This window comes from Myiozetetes cayanensis, unplaced genomic scaffold (genome assembly GCF_022539395.1).
Source record: "Myiozetetes cayanensis isolate MyiCay16 unplaced genomic scaffold, myiCay2020 scf3, whole genome shotgun sequence".
NCBI classification, from domain to species: Eukaryota; Metazoa; Chordata; class Aves; order Passeriformes; family Tyrannidae; genus Myiozetetes; species Myiozetetes cayanensis.
The window spans coordinates 68319799-68341835 of NW_026087521.1; the positions used below are offsets into that span (position 1 = coordinate 68319799).

Here is a 22037-nt window from a genome sequence, read left to right on the forward strand (position 1 = left end):
CTCTAAGGGGCTCGGGGATGTTCCCTTCAAGAAAGGGAAAGCCCCTTGGCATCTCTGGTTACTGGCACTTACACTTGTTTCCCTGGAAGATCCTGCCCTCCCGTGTCTGACAGGTGTTGCTTCATCCCAGTATAAACGCTGGTAGATCAGCTGTCCCCTCCACGTGCTGGGCTGGATTTGCAGTTTCCCATCTCTCAGTCCCTCCCAGCTGCGCCCCGGTGAACTCAGACACTTTGGATTCCTGGTGGGCCGTGCTGCAGTCCACAGGTGCATCCCCAGCTCTGCCTGCTTCCCGGGGCTGTGGCTGCTTCCAGGAGCATCCTGAGCTTGCCGTGTGTTTGTGTCCCTCGCGCAGATATCCTGGAAGTGCGGCAGAAGCCGATCCTGATGACATAGCGGAGGGGCCGTGCCTGGAGCCGAGTTGCCAAGTGCCTACGCACAGCGGGTTCCCGTGCTAGCACTACCACCTAGTGTCGGAACGAAACCTCCGCGGGAAAAAGGGAAGTCCAGGAATACCAGCCGATCAAAAGTGCCTCTTTCTTCCTTCCTCTGCTGTCACACACCGAATGCCCACGTCGCTGGAGCGTTTCTGACTGGGAGAGGACTCTCAGCAAGATAAAACGAGAAGGGGCTGCGTTTAAACCGAGTCAACACTTTATGGACAGTTTGCTACCGTGTTTACTTTATAACTGAGAAAACCAACCATATGTACAGAATGTGCTAAACTTTATACTCTTTGAGAGAAACATTCTGGGAATTTCCTACTGACTTGCTAATGGACACAGTTCCACAGACTCTGGCCATGCGCTCTCCTCGTGGGAATGGCTTCGTGCGTGTGCGTGGGGGGGGTGAAGGGATGAGAGAGTCACGTCCTGCTGAGGGAAAAAGAGCCTACAAAGATACATTGCCATTTTGGTACACGCAGCAGGTCAAGTCAGGGCTTAAAAGAGGCTGAAAATGTTCCTATTTTCATGTGTCAGTGTTAGGACAGGTGAACTCTGCCGGCAGATTTCCGTATCTACCAAAGAACAGCAACATTTTCATCCTCAAGAGCTGGCTAAGAAAATAAGCCAGGGAAAAGAAGGCTAAAATGTGCTGCTATAGTAAAGCCGAGGTTCATCTCCAGTACTAATGCTGCTTATCTCTCTCTCAGCTGAGTCAATGCCAGTTTGAGTCTAAAGTGGAAAAACAGGGGGCCATGATCGGACTCCAGGGCCTAAAACCTTACCAGTAACCAACATCCTCCTGCATGCACTGGACTTGAGAGTATGTAGAGGCGTCCTTGTGGTGCCATTTGCAGCCAAGGAGGGCATGAGAGCTGATTAATGGTCGGGCAGTTTGCCCGGATCCTCCATCTCCTGGTTGTTGCATACTGAAGCACAGAGAGTTTTCTGTAAATACAAAAGATGGAAATGTAGTTCTGTTCTGAAAAGTGACTAAAAATTGCATAATGGGAGGTCTCAAAGTGGTGTGTCAGGAGCTCTCAGGAAAACAGCCTTATGTTTACACATGAAGTGCAGCTCTCTCTAAACAGCAAAACCCTGCTGCCCTGGATGTAAAAACAAAATGATTAAATACTGAGACTACTGTGCTCTGGCTCACTCTTTTGGTTTGGGAGCCAGTCCATACTTGAGTTTATTTAGGACTGCACAGCTGGCATAGCAGAAGGAGGACTGACGTGTCTTGGGGCACGTCAGACTCCCCACACGCACAGAGGGAGAGCAAAGATGCCATTTTTGTCACTTTTCAGACTCTGAGCACCCAAACCTGATGCTGTTGCTGCAGTTACCAAATGGCACTTGCTCTGAGCCTGGACCTGTGTCTCCCTCACACCTGGCCTTGCCCAAGTGCTTTGCTGTTGTTCTCTCAGTAGCATCCAATGACTTGACCTCTCAAACAGGACTTTCTGCTTTTTTTCCCTCAGGCTAGATGCCATGGAAATAGCTCCACTTCAGCATAAAGGCAGACTAAATTTACCATTCAGCCCACCATGGTGACTCCAGCATGGTAAGGAGGTCTGTCTGTGTTTGAGGCCAGGCCTGGGAGTGGCAGCAGTTCTTACACCGGCAGCATGAGTGTATGACAGGGACAGCTGACCAGTTCTAGTTGGCTTCAAATGTGTTGCAGCAGCATTAGGAAATGTTCACTTTGTTATTGCCAGCACAGCCACTTTTCACTGCAGCCTGGGCCGGTGCCTGTGGACCACGTGGTTGTGTGAGTGTGCACGTGAGGGTGTTCCCACCAACCTGACTGCCCCAGGCTTTGTCCCTCAGCCAGGGCAGAGGTGGAGTCCTCACTCAGCAGCTGAAGGGCCCTCAAGGACCTTGCCTGGTGCTTACCTGAGATCCCCAGGTAGTCAGTGCCTGATGTCAGTTTGGACAAATGTTCTCCCTTGGCCCAGGCTGGGAATTAAAGCACTCCTCAACTAGAAAACAAGCCTCTCAATGTGCTCCTCATTCTGCACTTTCATACTGCTGGACTGGGCAAACCAGTGCTTGGTTTTCCTTCAGATATTCCCTGGGGAGGGAAGGGAGAGACAGTTCATGTTTGTTCTCCTAATGACAACTGCTACCTTTCAGTCAGCCAGCCAGAGGAATAACACATGAGAAAAGGAAATGTATCCAGGCAGGAACTCCAGTGGTAGGTGCCTGAACACTTCTCAGTCGACAGGAGTTTGTAATGCTCTCTTGGTGTTGTGTATTGTGTTTAGGTAGCTGCGTTTTGTGTGATTTGAAAGACTGAGTGAATCTTGCTGTGTAAGATCTCAGAGCAGATGAGGAGTGATTCAGCAAATCTCAGAGTGATTCTGAGCCAGTGCATTAGTGTAAGGGCAGAGTTACTGAAGGTGCAGCTCAGATCCCACACCTGTCAGGCGGGAGGTATCGTCTGCTTTGTTACATGTGCGTGGGTGCATTTTGGTGTCTAGTGTTTGAAGGGCTGCAATGTCCTAAAAAAATGAGTTTATTTCTTGTATCTTGCTAGTGGGATATGCTATAGGTACGTGGAAGACTCACCTTTTCTAGTGGAAAAGGACTACAGGTACGGCCCTCATGGCCATCCATGGAAAATAGAGGTCAAAAAGTCTACTGAATGTCAATAGTGCTTTTCAGAAACAAAGATGTGCCAGATTCTCAGCTATTCCTTCTCTAAACAACTGACTTGGACTTCTTATGTATAGCCCATGGTTCCCACTTTCTGTTATCAAATTCCACGTTTTGTTCTGCTTTTAAACAACCCTGAAAGTTATAATTTATTGTCCTTGTGTGGACAGACTGACAGGGAAGTTCATCAAAATTTTGCTTGGGTCAGGATGGCACAGCTGGCCCCTTAGCATGCTATTGCACTACACCAGAAAAGAAAAGGGAATGTTAATAGGAACCTCTCACCCCATTAATTTGGAGGGTGGTATTTAATTCTGTGGCTCCAAAGCAGTAAAAACATTTTAAGCCTCTGTTGGCCATTTAAATAACTGCTGGGGATGGAGCTGGTGTGTCCTGTAGGCTGTGAAGGCTCTTTGGCTCTGAACTGTTGGAGCACAGTGGGTTCCGCTGGTTATGGTGGTGTTTGAGGATACAGCATGCTTAACACACTTGGGAAGCTTTGCAGAACAGCTTTATTTATTTACAGAATCCCACCACACCTCCTTGCTCAGTTAACTCCTCCCATCCTTCCACCCATTCACTCCCTCTGGAGATGGAGGCTTGAGCCTTTCATGGATGTTGTGTATTGTTAGGTGTCAAATGCAAGGATGTGAATCTTCTCACCCTTAGCAGGCTTTTCACTGCTGTTAATTTAACAAGTACAAAACCTTTTTTTCTTTTTCTTTTTTTCTTTTAGAAATCTCTTAAATCTATTTTGTATTAGCAGATTATTGCTCTGCCTTAGAGACACCACGTGTGTGAAGTTGTGTTCTCAGATTGCCAGCCAGCACAGGGTGGATTCCAAGTCTCCTCCTAAAAGAAGCTGTTTTTAGAAGCACCACAAGTCTTTCACCTGTCTGGGCTAACCTGGTTCGTGTGGTCCCTGCTCCTTCTCCTTCCCTTTTCCTGGTCTTCATTGTTTACAAGGCCTGGGTGTGTTGGGCTCTGGGTCGCTGTCACTCAGTTTTCCATTTCTGGGCATGGTGTGCTCTCCAGAAAAGAGATTTGTTTGCACAGGTGGCTTTTCACAGTGAAGTGGTTTTCCCAAAGTATGTTCTTACACAGGTTTTAATTTAGACAGTGAAGTCCTTGACTCTGCAGGGAAATTTCTTCCAGCAGACCCTCATGTGCAGAATCCCATGTGGTCACTGAAGTTCTGTGTGGATGTGGAGTCCAGAGAAATAGTCTGTGCTCTTAGACTATTGACCTGCTTTTTGCCAATCCTTAATTATTCCATTTCCAGATGATTGCTTGTCCTGTATTTTCTAGTCTGAAACTTCCCCATATTAAAGACAGATGTAAGACAAAACCTTCAGAAGTGCCTAAGCCCTGTTGTTACCCAGTGGGGTTTAAGAACAAGTTTTTATTTAGGAACATTAATGTATTAAATTCTGTCTGTGTTGTGTGTAGCAGTGTCGAGGAATGACAAGTTTAAGGTTCTTGGAAGAACCATCCGTCTCTTAGGGACTCGCCCTCTGTGTTTGAAAGGCTCTTATGGTTTCCAAAGGTCAACAGCTGAAAGCTCTGGAAAATGGATCTGCTGTGGTCCCAGCAGTCAGAGGTCTGTGAATGCCTTACCGTGTCCTGTGGGGTGTGCCTGGCAGTGTGTGGTGCTGGTGTGTAGGAATTCTATGTCACAAGTAGGTGCGGTAGAATCCAGTTAAAGGTGTTGTGGAATAAGTAGCTTTTACACCAAACCTTAAGGAAGGAGTATTTTACACCAGAATGTAGCTGTTGGGATACCTGGTCGGGGTAACACAAGTCTGTGAGCGGGTTGCAATGTTGAACGTTCTCTGTGTAAATATATAAATATTCTCAGCCTCATTTTCTCAACCTAACACACGTTGCATGGTTTGGGTTTTATTTGCGCCATCGGTTCATCAGTGTTGCTTTAAAGTGATGGGTTGGCAATCATGCTGGCATTGTACTGAGCCCTGTGAACAAAGAGCAAGGAGAACGTTGTGCACCAAAAACAGAGGTGACTTTGCATATGGCAGCAGTGAAGAAAGTGTTGGACCCTGCAGCCAATAAACAGACCTCTTAAACGACTGTGGACTCTGTTAATCGTGTTTTTTCTCAGCGGTCAGTCTCTGACAACTTGACGTTGGGTAAGGGAGAAGAAGGTAAGAGTCAGTGTGGTCCTGAATTTGTTTGGAAAAGCTTTTTGCCTTTAGAACAACCCTTTTAAATTGACCCATGTTTAATTGCATAGTCATTAACATTTAAGTTTGTGCAGTGCATGATAGTGAGGACTGATGGCTGTCATGGTTTCTTCCTGATTAATTCAGGAAGAACTTCAGTGAGGGTTTGTGCAATGTCACAAAACTGAGCTCAGCCTTTCTCTCTGCACTGCCTTGGATTGTGTGCACTGAGCATTTCAGTGTGTGCTGACTCACCCCTGCTCTGTCCCCTTCCATCTCCCCCGGACATTGAAGTGTGGTCATGTTTGTGGTTCTGCTTTTCCTGCTGGGGAGATTCAGCAGGAGCAGTTTACAGACTTTCCCAAGTCCTGCACTCAGCCTGTAATTGGGATGCAGCCACTGTGTTCATCCAACCCCTACTGGAAGCAGCGAATGCCTTTATCGTGCACCCAGTGTGGAGGCTTTGCTTTGCTTTGCTCCTGAAGGACGAGAGGGTGGTCAGAACCTTCTTTCATCACTGCAAGTGTCAGACTGGGTTTTCCTTGGAAAATGACAGTGATGGAAGTTGCATCAAGGAGCAGGAGGAGTTACTGTCCAGGCTTTCATCTCGGCATGAATTTGGAATGCCGTGCTCCCTGCTATGGATGTCCACGGTACCCTGCACAGCACAGGTGGTTGGTCACAGGAGTCATTTCTGACCTCACTGCAAAGGTAAGAAAACAGAGATTTCATTAACTGCCAGATTAATTAAGTTTGGTATGTAATCCACCATTTTCTCTTCAGAGTTAGGAATTTGTTTTTTACAAGGGAGAAACCACCTGCAAGTTTTCTCTGGAATTGCAATGAACAGAATTGCCCCAAGCGCCCACCAGTTCAGGTAGAGCTCCAGAACTAGTTTAGACAAAAGACTTTGTACTGCTTTATGTCATCTGTGCTCTGAGGTAGTAAAGCAAAGTCACACTTTTTCCTCAGGGGTACTACAGGAAAATTCTGTCATATCTTTGAAGCCTTTGCAGACTTCCAGACATGAGTCTTTTCAGTGTCACCTCTCAGCAAAGGTTAAGATGTCCCTTACAGTAATCCCCACCAAACTAATTATGTTCAGGATGCTCAGGTGCAAATAAGAATTTCTAAACAATGCCTTAAAAAATGAACAGTGCACAAACCTACCAAAAACGTGGGTAAGTTATTGATGACTACTTCAAACCATGTAAATTCTGCTTCTGTTTCTTTATTCAAAAGGTCCTGGGCAGTTTGGGTAGAGATGACGTTCTTTGTTGATACAAACTGGCTTAACTGGCTCCAGGTTTGAATGAGGAAAGGCCAGGGCAGGATATTCCTTCTTTCAGCAGCACGGTTTTCCAGGCAGGAGTTCACCTGCAAGCAACTGGAGGTACAATTCCTTTTATTAAAAGTGTTATGCACTCAAAATGACAGTGATTGACACAAGACAAATGAATCTCCCATTCATTTTATTCACATTTTCCATGGATTTTTGTACACATCCTCAGTGTATGAGAACTAATGAAAACATTGTTACATGACAAGTTATGTAAAACTTAAGTATCCACTGAAAAATTCAGAGCATTCTGAAATCTATTAACAACTAACAAATCATCACATTCAGCATTTTCATTGGATTTAGACTAGCTCATGCCACTTCAGTTGTTTAATGTGAGTTAAGTTCTGCACACAGGCACCAGCTACAGAATTTTCTCAAATGCAAATAAGTTAAGGCATCAGAAAGAAAGTCTTTAAGGACATTTGAAATGTTACAGTGCTGCAAAGGGAGCTGAACTACAGTTTGTAACAGCAAAGCAAACCTCCTGATTGGTTTATGTTCTACAATGTGTTCATTTGAACTGTAAATTTAAATTAAACTTTTACATCCATCAACCAAAAGGGATTACAGGAACATACTGCTGTACTCCCAAATAGATAATTTTAAGTACATTACAAACAAAAATAAATTCCTTGCATATTGCAAAATTTAATATTTTAAAATAAAATTCAAACCAAGTGTCATAATCCTCCCTTAGAGGTTATTCTGAGAATTAAAAAGCAGAGATCTTGATTTTCTGATGGGGAGGTGAGAGGGAAAGGAAAGATTTCTAAGCAGCTGAAACTTCAAAATCAGAGTAGCCAGGAGGAATGGATGATCCCTAAGACACTCCAACACCTACAGACAGCAAAGGCATTAACGCAAACAAGGGCAGGAACTTGCATCTTTAACATCAGGTGTCTGATATCCAGCTGTTAAATACATCAAGTGTCTCCCAAGACACAGGAATGCCTCCTGGAGTAGGAATTCTGATCAAAATTCCTTCCTTGGATACCATGAGCCACTTTGTTATGAAGGCATTAGTATGTTGATGTCTGTGCTCTCCCCTAATGTTTACTTTTAACTCATTTTAGGTCTTTATTTCTGTGTCACAATCTCTGACCTTTTACAGCGTTTGTGTATTTTAATATTTCTTAACTGGAGCATCATCAAAAATGTCTTTGTTCTGACAGTGCTGCAGAAGGGCTCTGCTCTAGACCTGAGCACCAAGGGAAAGGTGTGTGACTTCCTTGCTCCATAATCCACATAACAGCAGGGTCACCAGAACTGATGTTGATTCAAGTCTGATCTGCAGTAAAATTCTTCCCCGTTCTTTTAGGGGCAACTTTCCTCACGTAAAATGTTTACAATTGTATGTTTGTACATGTATTTGACATGCTAATGAATACAACATCCTAATTATTTACCTTCCTTGGCTTCGCTGATAAATGCATACACTGAAGAATTCAGGTGTCTCATCTCAGTCTTTGCCACAGCTAAAAGATCTGACTTGCTACCGTGCCTATGGTAAGGTTTAATTTTTTCCAACACAATTTATTATTCTTATTTTTCCTTCCACTCTGTGCTCCCCCTTGGAGACAGGGCAGAGCTGCACTGTCAGAACTGGGCCACGTCTGTGTGTGCAAAACCCCACGGCTGCCCCACTGCAGAGGCACAGCACGAGGACAGAAGGGCAAGGACAGTCTGTTGGTCCACATTTCTATGGATGAAGGAGCAGCTCCATATCCAGCAGCTTTTGGAAGCAAACGAACACAAGACTGAGCCCATGGACACACCTGGACACAGCTGCTCTTCAGGGGATGCACAGCCAGAGCTCTGCTCCACCAACCTGCCTGCAGAAACAGGGGAAGACACCACTCAAAAGACAAATGCAAATGTTAACTGAGCTCTTGCACCTGACACTGGAGCCTGGGCTGCAGTGCCAGGTCATGTTCTGCTTTCCATCCCTGCACAATGAGCACACACACCCTCCAATTCAGGTAGCAGCAAGACTTATTTTTAAAAAAACATCTTACTTTGAGGAAAGTAATGTCACTGACTTTTAATGGTTTAAGTACTGAGCCAGATGTAGAAACCCCCAAAGGCACCAGTTCATAACTGAAATAATATCTGAAACAGCATCTAAACTCCTTTTACACTTCAGTGTTAAAAATGCAGTTCCTGTAGCCAAGTGTTGCTGAAACGTGAGCAAAGGCCTTTGTTTTTGAACTTTGGTCAAGATCCTATCAAGTTTTTCCTCCTTTTAGTTAAGAGGGGGAAAAAAGGCCATAACCTGAATTGTGCAGTAAATTAGGCCCAGAGGCAGCTGCCCCCAGAGCAGGGGGCAGTACCTCAGCAAATGGTGCTACTCCTTTTTCCCTGCCCACAGGATGCCACTAGAGTGGATTTCCAGATCGCCTGTGGGAATTTTTTAAGGAAGGGGGTTTTTCCTGTGTGTCACATCAGCCAGAGGCAGGGTGGCATGTTTGTTCCATCTTCCAGAGCTGAGCCAGAGAGCACTTCAAGTTTAACGTGAACACCGAGCTCTCAGAGAGGTCCCAGAGTTGGGAGTGCAGTAGAAAACAATTACTAGGGAAGGAGTATCCAGCAAACAAGATTTGCAAAAGAAAAGGATTAAACCACCAACCAGAGTCTGATACAACGCTGAGATGGAAACCAAGACCAGAATCAATGTTCTAATCCACGAATTATTGCCACATGATTAATTTTAACACAGCTGACAACTAAGTTCGAGATTCACCCAGCGCTCCCTACGTGCAACAGAAAACTTGTCCTAAAGCTGCACCTTGTGCAGCACAGCACTGCAGCTTTAGCACAGGGGCAAGGAAGGGCCAGAGGCAACACAAAGGTCTACAAAAGCCCTGAAGTTTGGCTGTGGGAAGAGCTCTGCTCAGCAAGTACCAGCAGCAGGACAAACACAACACGAACAGCTCTGCCGCAGCCATGTTGCAGGTGTGGCCCAAGGATGGAGGACAAACACCTTGGAAGGACCATCATGGAAGTGCAACCCTTGGCCTCTGGTGTGTCAGAAGCCAGGGGCTGCTGGTGTGGTCCCAGATAAAAAGTCTTCCAGTTGTCTGCTTCTACTATTGCACATCGTGAGCTTGTTGCTACAGTAAGGACAGAACTGACAGTTCTCTAGGAAACACCACTGTCAACAGGTCTACGCAAGCAAATCTTCTTGTCACCATCTGCAGTCTCTGAGTCCCAAAAGCATGTGGGTCTGTACGAGTTCAGACACAGGACAATACATATCATCAGTGGTGGGGTGCAGTGTTGTCACCCAGTCAGAAACCAGTCTCACCAGAAAAAATACAACAGACCAATCAGAATTAAAAATCTGGAGTCTACAAACAGTTTCAACAGGTAAACTTGGACATCCTCCCTTCTCAAAGCAGGAGGTGGTTGCATTGCATCAGTCTGTGAGGAAGCTCTGGTACCGTGTTTCTGTACTCGGCTTTCAGTCCATTTGGTCGAGCGGTGCTACATGCCTGGATTTAAATCCATGTGCTTTATCCAGAAGAGGTCCTGCATTTAGACACTGAAAAATGAGGGAGCACAGTCCAACACTTGTGTTCTATTAAAGCTTTTATTAGCTACTTTAGCTTTTCCTCACATAATTTTTTCCAGAATTCCTATAACAGTTCTTAATATCAGAGTAAAGAGTTAAATGTTCAAGTGAAGTTAGGGAAGAAAAAAAGAGCAGCAGCAGTTTGGCAACAACTCCTCAAATCACTGACTGCAACTTATTTAAGCCTCCTTTTTCTCCAGTAAGATTTTGTGCAACTCATCTGCATCCTCACTTGTTTTCACCCTTATTAACATGGTGACAGGAGCAGTCGGGTTCTTCTCGTCGATGGGTGGATTGGGGACACAAACTATGAGAACGTTGTTCTTCCCGGTCCTTGTGCATGGCATCTTAGGTGGAATTAGGACATTCAACAGTATGTTTCCTGCAGGTGAGGAGGGGGGAAAAAATTGCCATTAGCTACTGTTCAGCTTCTACTGCAATACAGTGTTAGTAGAGGTACTAAACAGGGATTTGGGCAACTCACAAACATCAGGTATGTTTGTCTTCTTCCCTGAACATCCGCTCAGGGTCATTGTTCTCAAATTTCTTTCCTCACCAGGAATGAGGAAATCTCTGAAAATACTGTGCCCTCCTCTTTTAGAGGGAGGAGCCTGAAGAATATCAAATGATAGCAGGGACACACAGGGAAAAGGCAGAAGGAGCAAGTGAGGAATCCATTCCCAGTGCTTAGTTCTGACGGGGTGCAGTTCAGAAGCAGAAACAAAACTTTAGTTCTGATGCAGACAGGGGTGTTAATGTGAAAGGGGACAAACCAGGGTGCAGGAAGTACTTTGTATCCCCAAATCCTCCCGCAGAGCTGGTGTGGTCAGTGCCAGGTTACTGACAACAGCTCTGTAAAGCAGGCAGTGAGTTAAGAGAGCAGTGAGTGCGAGAGCTCCAAGGTTAGTGGGCTACTAAACACCAGCAAACAAACTCCAGTCTGGTTCCACAGGAGACACACACATTTATAGACCTGGGAAATAGCTCAGAACATGGCAGCAGAATTAGGGAAAAGTCAGTCTTCGCCTCCCTTTGCAGTTCAGTTTTTCAACACAGTGAGATTTTAGGAAAGGAATACAGCACTGTGTGAAGACAGCAAAAAGGAAAGTGTGCGTCACTATGACTGCAGCAGCTTCCAGAAACCCCCACCTGGAATCCCCAAGCTCAAATGTCTTGCTGTGTGAGCTGCAGAAAAAGGAAAGACTTCCTAATACCTGCCCATGGATGAAGGCATGAGGGAGCTGAGATTTACCCTGGCCTTCAGTGCAGCCTGGCTTTAGTCCTCAGGGATTCTACAACCCTACCAGATACTCCACTTTATGGAAGCTGGACCTTAAGCCACACCTCAAGGCCACTCCAGCCAGGGATGGAGAAAAGATTGTAAAAAAGGGGGGGATGAATTCCCAAATATACACCATAAACTTTTACTCCCTGCACAGCTTCATGAGCTCTCTTTGTAATGCTCAGGAGAGGCATCCAAGTGCTTGTTCAGTACTTGACATTATTTAGAGAAAAAAAAAAGTAGAAAGGTTTTCACTAACTGTGTCTGTTATGCTGTGTAACCACAAAAATATCCTAATGCTTAGCAAGGAATTTCACATCAAGACTTGCTACTGGAAGAAGTTCACTTACCTAAATTGGTATCTGCTCGGACTAGGAGTTGTGTTTTTTCATTTCCCGCTGGTTTTAAGTGTAATGTTCCGACCCCTTTTTCTTTGAATTCATTATCCTTTTTGTAAAACAGTTTGCACCTGTGGGGAAAAAAAAAAAAAAACGAACAAACTCAAAATCCTTGTTTGTGCAGCCATGTAGAGATTAAAGACATAACAGTATCTCCCAAGTACACCAAGTACACTCACAGTAACAATAACCAGGAGTTAACATGACATAAAATAATCTTTATTCTTCTTGACCTTGTTTCATGGGCTAACAGACAGCACTTGCAGTTCAAAGAGAAAGGTAATTATTTCTTTCAGTACTGAAATGACAAATGTACTACTTTTAGGGAAAAGTAAAGTGCAGAGCAACTTGCACTCTGTGAGGAGCGGTAACTGTATAAGCTACTTTAAAATATACTAATTACAAAGAACTTGCTGTAACGTTCTGAAGTTATAGGAGAACTTTTGTGTACAATGTATAAGCATTTTAAAGTGAGGCTTAAATAACCTAAGAAACCATTCTTAATAAATCAGCACACACCTTCTCTCAGATAAAACTAATGGCTTTTGGTAGCAGGACAAATTCTGTGATGAGTGTCAATGACTTGGACTACTGAACATGCCTTGAAAAACTGCTTCTAGTATAGCTGGTCTCATTTTGAGCTTAAAAGCACAGCTTGTTCACTCCTTCACACAACAATCAGCATTTTTCAGCTGAAGAGTCTTATTTTAGGCTGTGCAAATAGCTGAGCAGCTGGTGGATTTTCCAGCAACACAGCATGAAATTTTTGTGGTAGCACTGCAGTTTAAACTTACAAAACCTGATGAAGGCAAGAACAACTTCACTTGTAAAAAACAGATCACAACCAGAACACAAACTATTACTGTTGTGTTCAAGATACAGAAGAATTTTAGTAAGATATTACAAATTCTTGCCTGTAATTAACTTTTTTACAAGTTCATACTCTATGTGGATTCCCAACAAGTTTCATCAATTAGAAAGTGAAGAACAGCTCCTTAATCATGCACTGCAGTGAAGAATAGCAATATGAATTTTATTTTCCAAGTCAGAGTCACTTACTTCTTTGAGTAGAAAGCATCATCCTCTTTTATTTCATTAACAATTACTTTTGGTGGCTCTTCTTCCTCCTCTTCTCCTCCTTCAAACAGAAAGTTTGAGTATGTTAATATTGTGAGCACAGAGCCCACAGGGTGTTTTTGGCACTTAGAGCTCCCTTGTGGACACCATGTTTGACATGGACACGTGTGGCCAGAACACATTTCAGTCCCTGTGGGCTCTGCAGCAGCTTCAGCTACAGAAAAAAAAGTGTTACTTGCTTTTCCTTCAGGCCTTCGAACAACTCCATCCTCATCGTGAGTTTAAATGGGGTGAAAATATCCAACCCTCACCAATCAATCAAGTCCCCAAAATACAAAGCTTAATTAGTCAAAACCTTTAACAGAGAGCAGTTTTCACATTTCAAAGAGTATGCTCCGCAAATTCAAGTAAAGCTCAATAAAAACTTCCAGCAGCCAGGTTTAACTTGGAGGAAAGGAATTAGCTCTGGGAATGACAGCCAAGAGGCAGTGGCAGATTATGCCTTTCCAGTCCCTCAGCTCCTGAGAATTCCATCAGCGCACTGTACCCAGTGTAGGCAAAGAGCAAAGCTGTCAGGTGCTATGTAACTTTGGTGGCCTCACAGCCTGTTCAACAAAATGGACTCAGTTGTTCTGTATCTCAAGCATTTTACCATGGGAATCTCTTCATAAAGCTATTGAGAAAAGCAGAGGGATCGAAATGTCCAGCACACTCACAGGTGAACATACCAGCTGCTTTAAATATTATCAAGTCCTGTCTTCAGGTAAAGGAATATATTCTATTAGAGAAAGTGTAAATCTGACAAATACATGGGTTTTGGTAAACACATACTTCTAGTGTCGCTTAAACTGTGTGCATGGCTGGGATTTCCAGATTACTGGTGTGGGTCTGCACTTCAAGAACAGTTCTGCTCACAGAATCATAGAATATAGAGTATCTGGAGCTGGAGGGACCAACAAGGATGAAGTCCAACCCCTGGCCCTCCACAGACACCCCAACAATCCCACCCTGTCCCTGAGAGCGTTGTCCCAACACTCCTGGAGCTCTGGCAGCCTTGGGGCTGTGCCCACTGCCCTGGGGAGCCTGTTCAGTGCCAACCACCCTCTGAGGGAAGAACCTTTCCCTGAGATCCAACCTGACCCTGCCCTGACAGAGTTCCAGGCCATGATCTCGTTCAACTCACTGTTGCTGCACCTTTGCCACATCCTTAAGTGGCATAGGCTCACAGCTTACCATTAAAGTAACCATACATAGAAATAAATAGAATTTACCTTTCTCATCGGTATTGCTGCTTTCTGCCTGAGCTTCTGGTAAACTGGTGGGTGCTGCAATGACAGACTTGGCCTGGTTTGCGTCTTTTCCAAACAAACCCGAACTCCCAGGAAAAAAGGAGAAGCTACTGAGTGTTCCTGAGCCGAGGGAACCCAGTGTGGGGCTGTCGGCGCTCTTGCCGAAGCTGAAGGAGACGGTTGATGCAGCTCCTAAGGACGGCTCCTTTTTCTCCGACGCAGCCTCTGCCTTCCCGTCCGCCGTCTCCTCGGCTTTGCCGCTATTGAACAGGAATGCCGAGCCCTGGAGCTTTGTGCCCCCGAAGGCGGGGGCAGCCCTGGCGCCAGGCGCGGTGGTGGCCTCGCCCTCGGAGCCGCTGTCACCACTGTGCTGCTGCTCGATGCTGGCCAGGTAGCGCTCGTAGTCCCTGAAGATGGGGGTCAGGTCGCACAGCGGGTTGCAGTTCACGTGCTTCACGATCCAGTCGCGCACGGAGCAGTTGAGGGCAGCCAGCTGCTTGTGGTACGAGCCCTGCCTGCCCCCGTTGGCCTTGGTCTCGGTAAGCGCTGCAGTACCAGGGCCGTTGGACACGGGCGACCCTGGTACAAGAAGAACGTGGCTAAGAACATTGTTTTTCCCCAGAAAGCAGAGTTCTCTGAAAAATCCAACCAGTGTTCCCAGTATTTCTTATCAAGTCACTTCATCCCCGCTCAGTTATGCTCCTCTTGGGCCACAAAAATATTCCCAGTTGGAAGGGACCCACAAGGACATCACATCCAACCCTCATCCCTGCACAGGACCCTCCCCAAGACACACACCCTGTGCCCCAGAGGATCATGCAAACCCTCGTGGAGCTCTGGCAGCCTTGGGGATGTGCCCACTGCCCTGGGGAGCTTGTTCAGTGCCAACCACCCTCTGAGGGGAAGAACCTTTTCCTGAGATCCAACCAAAACCTCCCCCAGGTACTGCTGTACCAGTGAGCACACAGTGCTGTGACACAGACCCGTGTTTTGAACTTAGAACAGTTAATTTGTTCAGGGACAGATGAGGTAGATGGAGTATGCTGGTGAATAAAAAAAAGAAATCTTGTACAGAACATTAAAAAGTACAAGTTTTGTAGTTTGCCAAAAATTTCACAAAGGTTTTACAGCTTTACAACACTGTAACACTAAATCAAAATAGCCACGTTATGTCTTGCTACTTGCACTTTAAAACACCCTGAGTGCACTAGCCCACGATTTTGCATGCTTTGAGTGGTTTCCATATAAAAAACATAGACAGCAAACTAAGAAAATCCTGAGTATTTCAGTTTCCCTTAATTTAGTCAAGCTCACTGAAATCTAAGTTACTCCAAAGTTCAAAACTTCCCTATTTGTATTCTATAGCATATGGACTCCAAACTCCTGTGGCAGTGGTAACATTTCTACATCTCCAGCACAAAGGGACAGAGCTAATATTCCTCAGGGACTTCCAAAGCATGGGAGCTGGACTTGCCAAAGTATTCCAAGTGCCTTAAAATGTAGGTATGAATGTAACAGATACAATTCTAGAAAGACAGTCTGCCATATCAGGTGTACAGGGAAAAAGAGGTTAAGGCTTGAGGTATGCAGCACATATTTACCACGAATTGCAAACCAGACAGAAACAAGACCTTAAAAATAAAAATCACACCAAGAAACTGTAGTCTTACCAAATGGACAATTTCTATTAGCTTTTTTTTAATTAAAGAATTGGGACAACTGTTTAATTGGAACATGTCACCAGCTGCTTTATACTATTCCAAGAGTGTCTTAAGCCAGTTTCTTCCATTCCCATTTGTGCCTATAAAACTTCTACCTCCAGTATTAGAGCAAATGTAAATTTAGTTCCCACATCTCAAGACTGCATTCATTGGATAACTTGTCACTCCAGCAGCCTAAAATCTTTTCAAGAAATCTCACGAAGAGGAATGAAGTCTCAGAATCTTAAGACAGAACTATGGAATGGTCTGAAGTTGTTTTCTCATCAATAAAATTCAGATTTTATTGATGAATGTGTTCAGATATGCTTATTTAAAACTTACCAAATGCTGATTGTGTTTCGGGAGTGGTCTTCACACTGCTGAAAGGAGGAGTGCTAGAGACAGTACTGCTTCCATTAGACAGCCCTTCCAAAGGCTTTATTCCTGCACCATTCCCAAATCCGCCAAAGCCACCTCCTCCTTTTCCAGAAGGCAGTATAAAGCCTTTAAACCCTTTAAACGCTCCTCCACTTTCGGACTGGGGAGAGAAAAGAAGAGAGACAACCAGTTACATCCATCTCCTCCACACAAATCCCATCCCCACTCAACATTCCCGATATCCCTGGTTCATTTTCAGCGTGTCATTCCGTGTGTTACCGTGTCAGCTCTGCAAACCGTGAGCAGCTTCTCCGTGACACACTGCTACTGCTTTTGGAGGACTCAGGTGTTTGGTATGAAAATAAACTGGATCTAGGAAGTGGATACATGGAAGTTGTTCAGAGCAGTGGATGTGTTTGACTACCTACTTAGACATCCATAGCATGTTGTTTTCTTTAAATGATTACATAGTAATATATAATTGCAGGTTTATTTTCAGCAACTCTTAGCACTTAAAACCGCAATTAAGGGTCTAACACTTCAAGCCCCTCAACCAAAACAGCGTATTTTGGAGTCACCTATGAAACATTTGTGATTTACCCAAAATATTCCAACGTGACCGGTGGGAGAAGTAAAGACAGACTGTACTTGATCACAAAACATGTAGCTCTGCAGCCTTTTCATTACCCAGTTCTGAACACTGGCTTTACAACCACATTATTTCATGGCATAGTTTCTCATGTTTCTAAAAGACAGTGTGAATAACATATAAATAGGCACTGCCACTTTTAGGTACTTTTAGGTCTTTTGAGTTAATGAAATATTACTCCAGGAAGTAGGCTTCCAGTGTCTCTGGAAAACCTGAGGAGGAAAACAAGAGGAAGAGATCTGCTTCTGAGTTTCATCTGCTTTTGCCCCTGAAGAAATGGCAAAGCTTAACCAATTTTAGGTTGTATTCCATTCTGACCTTGTGGGTTGCTTTTGCTTCCCTTTGTGCTTTACCTTTTCCAGTGCAGTCCCGTTTGTCACTCCTAGGTAGCAATTTTTATCCTGTCTCTCTGATCAGTCTCACCTCTCTGGACACTGCAGTTAAGTGCAGTCTCCTTCATTACAGCACTGTGCTTGCTGCATGTAGGAACGTCAGTAAATTTCTAATTTACCTTTCTGTAAATATTTCACAGGTTTCTTATGCAACCTCAGCTGTCCTGTCATCTCTTCTGCTTTTTAGACTTTATCCAGCCTCTTGTCCTGGGTTTGGCTTCACCCAGTCAATACCAATTAACCACTTCTGACCTTTTCCTTGCCATGGAACAATAAGCAAAAACTCATTTGCACATGTGAGCTGTTGGGTGAAATGACAACTTTATGCAGCATCACCACAAGGCCAGGGAAGTAAAACCCTGAGCTTGGTGCCCTCTTTCGCAGTTGAGTCTGTCCCCAACACTCGTGTCCAGTGACCACGTTACCTCTGATCCGACGTTCCGGCGCTTTGCCTTTTTAATGGCTCTGTTCTTCAGCACCTCCTCGCTGGCCACTGAGAATGTTCCCACCTGCAGGAGCAAGCCAGGGAATCATTAGTGGAATTCTCAGAATGCACAGTGGTTTTTGAACACAACTCTAACCCTGCTCCCTAATAAACAAGGAAAGGAGTTAAACCAGAACCCACCCCAAAAACCCAGTAATGATTAACTTGCCAACAACCTGGGCATTACTTGATACTTGGAAACTTGCTGTACTTCAAACATTAGCAGAGGTAGCTAATGGCTCATTATGACCCTGTAATAAGTGAAGAAATGAAGTTTTCTTATATTCAAACTCCTGGAAGAGTCAGTTTTATTTCTTACATTTACAGGTCTAAACATTTAATACTTCCAGTAAGACAGAAGCAAGCACAGTAACATGGGCCAAAAGTATGAGACACTAAACATGAAAATCTCCTTTTACCATCAGATGAAACACAACATTTGACTGTTTGCCTAATTCCTCTGGCTGTGTGGGGACATTCAGCCAAAATTAACATAGTTCTGAAATTTACTGTTACTGGCCCTTAAAAAAACCCACACAAGACATAAAGAAAATTTATCGCAAGAAATCAACTTCCTGTGAATTCAATAAATACCTCTCACACATTTGAAGAGACCAAAAGCATTTTAACAAGCCTGGGGTTCCCTCTAGAAATGTAAAGTTCCTTTCCCCTGAGCTACTGATGTCTCTTTTAAGCCTTAGCAGCTGCTTTGCCATAGGGTCTGCATATATTAGAAGCTTTATAAAAAGTAATTTTATAAAATTCACTTCTATAAAATTGCCTTTCGTCGCTACACTCGTAACCACTTTTACTGTAGGTTTTACCCACAAAATGAACAGCACGTGTCAATAACTATTCTGCCACCTGCAGGGGTGGTGGTGGGGAACTAATGCTTAACTTACCTCCTCAGCTTCGTCCTCCTGATCCCAGTTTCGGTCAGTCAGTTCCTTCTCTGCAATTCTCTTGGCCATTTTTGCACACCTGCATGGGGGGAAAGAATCATAGAATGAACTGCACAGAAATTAAATTCTAAGCAACAGCGATCTTCAATTTGTGTTCTTAGAACAAAAAAAGAGGAATTTGAGTTAATACAGAAGCAGGTCAAAAGGGAACAACAGTGGAAAATCAAGTGTTGTGGCAGCAGCAATCAGCAGAACGTTCCATGTTCCACTCCCTGTCTTCTCAGGGTACCCATGTGAGCAAGAAAAGTTCTTTTACACCACCTAAAATAAATACTGATGAGGACGCACTGAAGCAACTGGGCAAAAAGCTTGGCTAAGGCTGAGGACAATGCTCTCCTTTAAAAAACAGGATTGAAAGACTGTTATTAATTTTAAATTTGAAAAAAAAAATTACAAATAGATCAGGCTATTTTTCCTCCAAAGGCTACATAAGGCATATCATGGATTTTAGAACAAACACTGTAAGCAGCCAGTCATCACTTTGCTGGTTATCTCTGCGATGGAAAGGAAACCCAGTGCTGGAGAAGGAATGTCTGAAATAGCAGGACAGTTTATCAGCTGTGTACAAAAAACAAAGACTGGATCTAGCTATGATGCTTTCTATCTGAAAGGCCTGGCAAACAATCACCCTACTCGAATTTTACACTCCATTTTTACTAATTATATCTTCCGACACTAAATATAAAAGCTTTTCATAGGAAATACGTAGTTTTGTGGTACTTTAGCAAGCACAGAAATTAAAACTCTTCAAAAAACCCATTGCATTTGTGATTTAAGACCTGCCCAGGTACAAAAAAAAAGAAGATAATCCCAAAAATGGTTGAATTTTAGAGCCAAAACCAATACCAATATATGGTTACAGAACATCTTGTTTAGAGGGTGAAATGGTTTGGAACAGTAAATCCAGTGGCACAGCAGCCGTGGAGATCACACCTCCACGTCCTGAATTTTGGTCTGACACACTTCACAAATAAGGTCAGGTTATTAGGAGCTTCTGGAAGTACAGGGAGTACACGTGGGCTTGTGTATACATATTTAAATGCCCTAAGCCACACGGTCCTGAAAGCTGAGGTCCTACCATGCCTTACTTGATCCCTGGGAGACTATTTCAAACTAAACCACTAAAAAAAAAGCCTATTTTAAAAGCCTATTTAATTTATTCAAATTATTTTATTCTGTTATAGATCATAATGTAGTATATAAGAAATAATATTATAATGTGTGTTTATTTATAATTTTAAGTTTAAAATATACAATAATTTAACGTTATTTTATACTTAAGTGTATTACACATATATTTTTTCTAAACTATAATATATATTATATACATAATACTACGTATTACTAATTTATTATTTTAATGTAAAATATTAATTTAGTTAAATTTATTTTGAGAAACAGTTCAAAGAACCATAGAATATCCCGAGCTGAAAGGGACCCACCAGGCCCATCGATCCAGCTCCTGGCCCTGCCCAGGACACCCCAACAAACCCCCCCGTCCCTGGGAGCGTTGTCCAAACGCTCCTGGAGCTCTGGCAGCCTTGGGGCCGTGCCCACTGCCCTGGGGAGCCTGTTCAGTGCCCGAGGGGGAAATGCCCTTCCCCGATATCCAAACTAACCCGTGTTCGGTGAACAAGCCCTTCTCGTTCAAACACACACAACACACCGGGCAGAGCGCAGGAGCTCCGCGGAGGCGCCGCGATGCCCCCGGCACGTCCCGGTGCTGTTTAAGGCAGCCGCTCCCGGCCGGGCTTCGCTCCGTGCTCCGCGGGATCGCGGCCCGGGCCGCGGGGCCGGCGGGAGGGAGCGGAGGAAGCGGAAGCCGCCGGGGCCGCCCCGCGCTCGCCTTCCCGCCGTGCCCGGCGCTCCCGGCCCCGCTCGCCCCGTGCGTTCCCCGCACCCCCCTGGCCTCGCACCGCCACGACCCCCGAAGCCCCCCCGCACCGCCCCTCCATCCCGCCCCGTCCCATCCCGGCGCGCCCGCAGCGCGGCCGCCTCTCCGTGTCCCCGCCCGCGGGCCCCGTGGCACTCACCGGCCCGGGCGGGCGGCTCTCCCGCGGCGGGGCCGAGGCTGTGGCGGGCGGGCTGTGCTCGCAGGCTGCGCGGCGCGCTCAGCATGCCCCGCAGTGCCCCGGCCCAGCCCGGCCCGGTCCGGCCGCGGTGCCGCTCGGGGCTCGCACCGGGAGCGCCGCGTCCGCCGCCGGCCGCGCCTGCCCGCACTGCGCGTGCGCACACCGGGCACGGGGCGAGGCGGGGCGCTGCGGCTCCCCCGCCCCCCGCGGGGCGGCCCGGCCGGGACACGGACACGGAACCTGCCCGGCCCGGGCACCGGGCGGGTGCTGAGGCAGAGCTCGGGGCAGGGAGTCTGCGGGGCCCAGGTTTAGGTGTGACACGGGACTTGGCGTCACTAGTTTTCCTAAATGTCCGTAGTCCGGAGCCAGACACGAAGCAGACGGGCTGCGGGATACAGAGTTTCCATGCCAGCAACTTGCCACTGGCATGTGCTCACCGAGCTCAGGACGGAGGTGATCTCAAGCCTCCTGCTCCCCCAGCCTGCGTCTTTACTGAGCACCACGTGGGAAACAGGTACTCGTTCCTGTGGCTGAGGGGCAGGATCAGTGCCAATCAGGCCTCGTTTGTGACTTCAGTGAACTCCTGCACTTCATGGCCTGCATCTTAAACCTGCTTTCTGATTCCCCAGGGGAGAGGGATTTACATTTTCAATTGTATGTCTCGTTAGTTAAACGCCCATTACTGTCCAAAGGATCAGTAGCTAGAAGTTAAATCCCACAGGATTTATGACAAGGAAGAACCAAAGGCTGCAGAAGAAAACCTTCCAGGGAGGGCACAGGGGACACAGAGGGGTTGGTGGGTCCTCAGTGCTGTGACACTCTAGGACAAGGTGACTGCTCTAGAACAAGGCTCACCCCATCACTTCCCCTTATACACTGTAGCACGTTTTTGCCTCAAGTATCTCCTTGGGAAAAGTCCACCTCACCAGAAGCAAGAGAATTCAAGTAGCTTAAAATTCCCAGCTTCCAGCTAGTAGGGATTGGAATTGCCAGCCACAGGGAAAGGTCCCATTCACCATACCCAGCAGGGTTCACCGCTGAGAGCAGTTTCAGCTGGGACAAATAAGCACTGTGCTGGCTCTGCCTGTCTCCTCTGTGCCCCCTCCTGCAAACTCTGGGCAACCCCAAATCTGCAGAAGCCGCTGTGACCTGACATGAGT

At 45.5% G+C, this 22037-nt stretch overlaps 2 protein-coding genes across 3 annotated transcripts in view; one reads left to right on the top strand and one right to left on the bottom strand.

The window, feature by feature from the left end:
- KIAA0930 (KIAA0930 ortholog) overlaps positions 1-5189 on the top strand; it is a 39908-nt gene extending 34719 nt beyond the window's left edge. For both annotated transcript variants that reach the window (XM_050323319.1, XM_050323318.1), the window contains exon 10: positions 356-5189. In XM_050323319.1, the coding sequence (XP_050179276.1) occupies positions 356-396 (41 nt within the window). In that variant the 3' untranslated portion in view covers positions 397-5189. The remainder of the gene's footprint in view (positions 1-355) is intronic.
- A 1547-nt stretch (positions 5190-6736) lies between these two features.
- Positions 6737-20999, bottom strand: NUP50 (nucleoporin 50). The gene is made up of 8 exons (XM_050323333.1): positions 20839-20999; positions 18746-18824; positions 17785-17868; positions 16283-16478; positions 14223-14819; positions 12934-13012; positions 11827-11945; positions 6737-10576 (listed from the first exon to the last, which is right to left on the bottom strand). The coding sequence occupies exons 2-8, from the start codon at positions 18812-18814 to the stop codon at positions 10374-10376; spliced, it is 1347 nt and encodes a 448-aa protein (XP_050179290.1). The 5' UTR covers positions 18815-18824; positions 20839-20999; the 3' UTR covers positions 6737-10373.
- Between the last annotated feature and the right edge of the window lie 1038 nt (positions 21000-22037).

Excerpts from the sequence above, each read along its gene's own strand:
- NUP50 (XM_050323333.1), bottom strand. The coding sequence starts at position 18,814 with ATGGCCAAGAGAATTGCAGAGAAGGAACTGACTGACCGAAACTGGGAT. Across the intron at positions 14,820-16,282 it reads CGAAACACAATCAGCATTTG|GGTCGCCCGTGTCCAACGGC; the intron begins GTAAGTTTTAAA and ends TTCTTGTACCAG. Across the intron at positions 10,577-11,826 it reads CCGAGCAGATACCAATTTAG|GAAACATACTGTTGAATGTC; the intron begins GTAAGTGAACTT and ends CCTCACCTGCAG.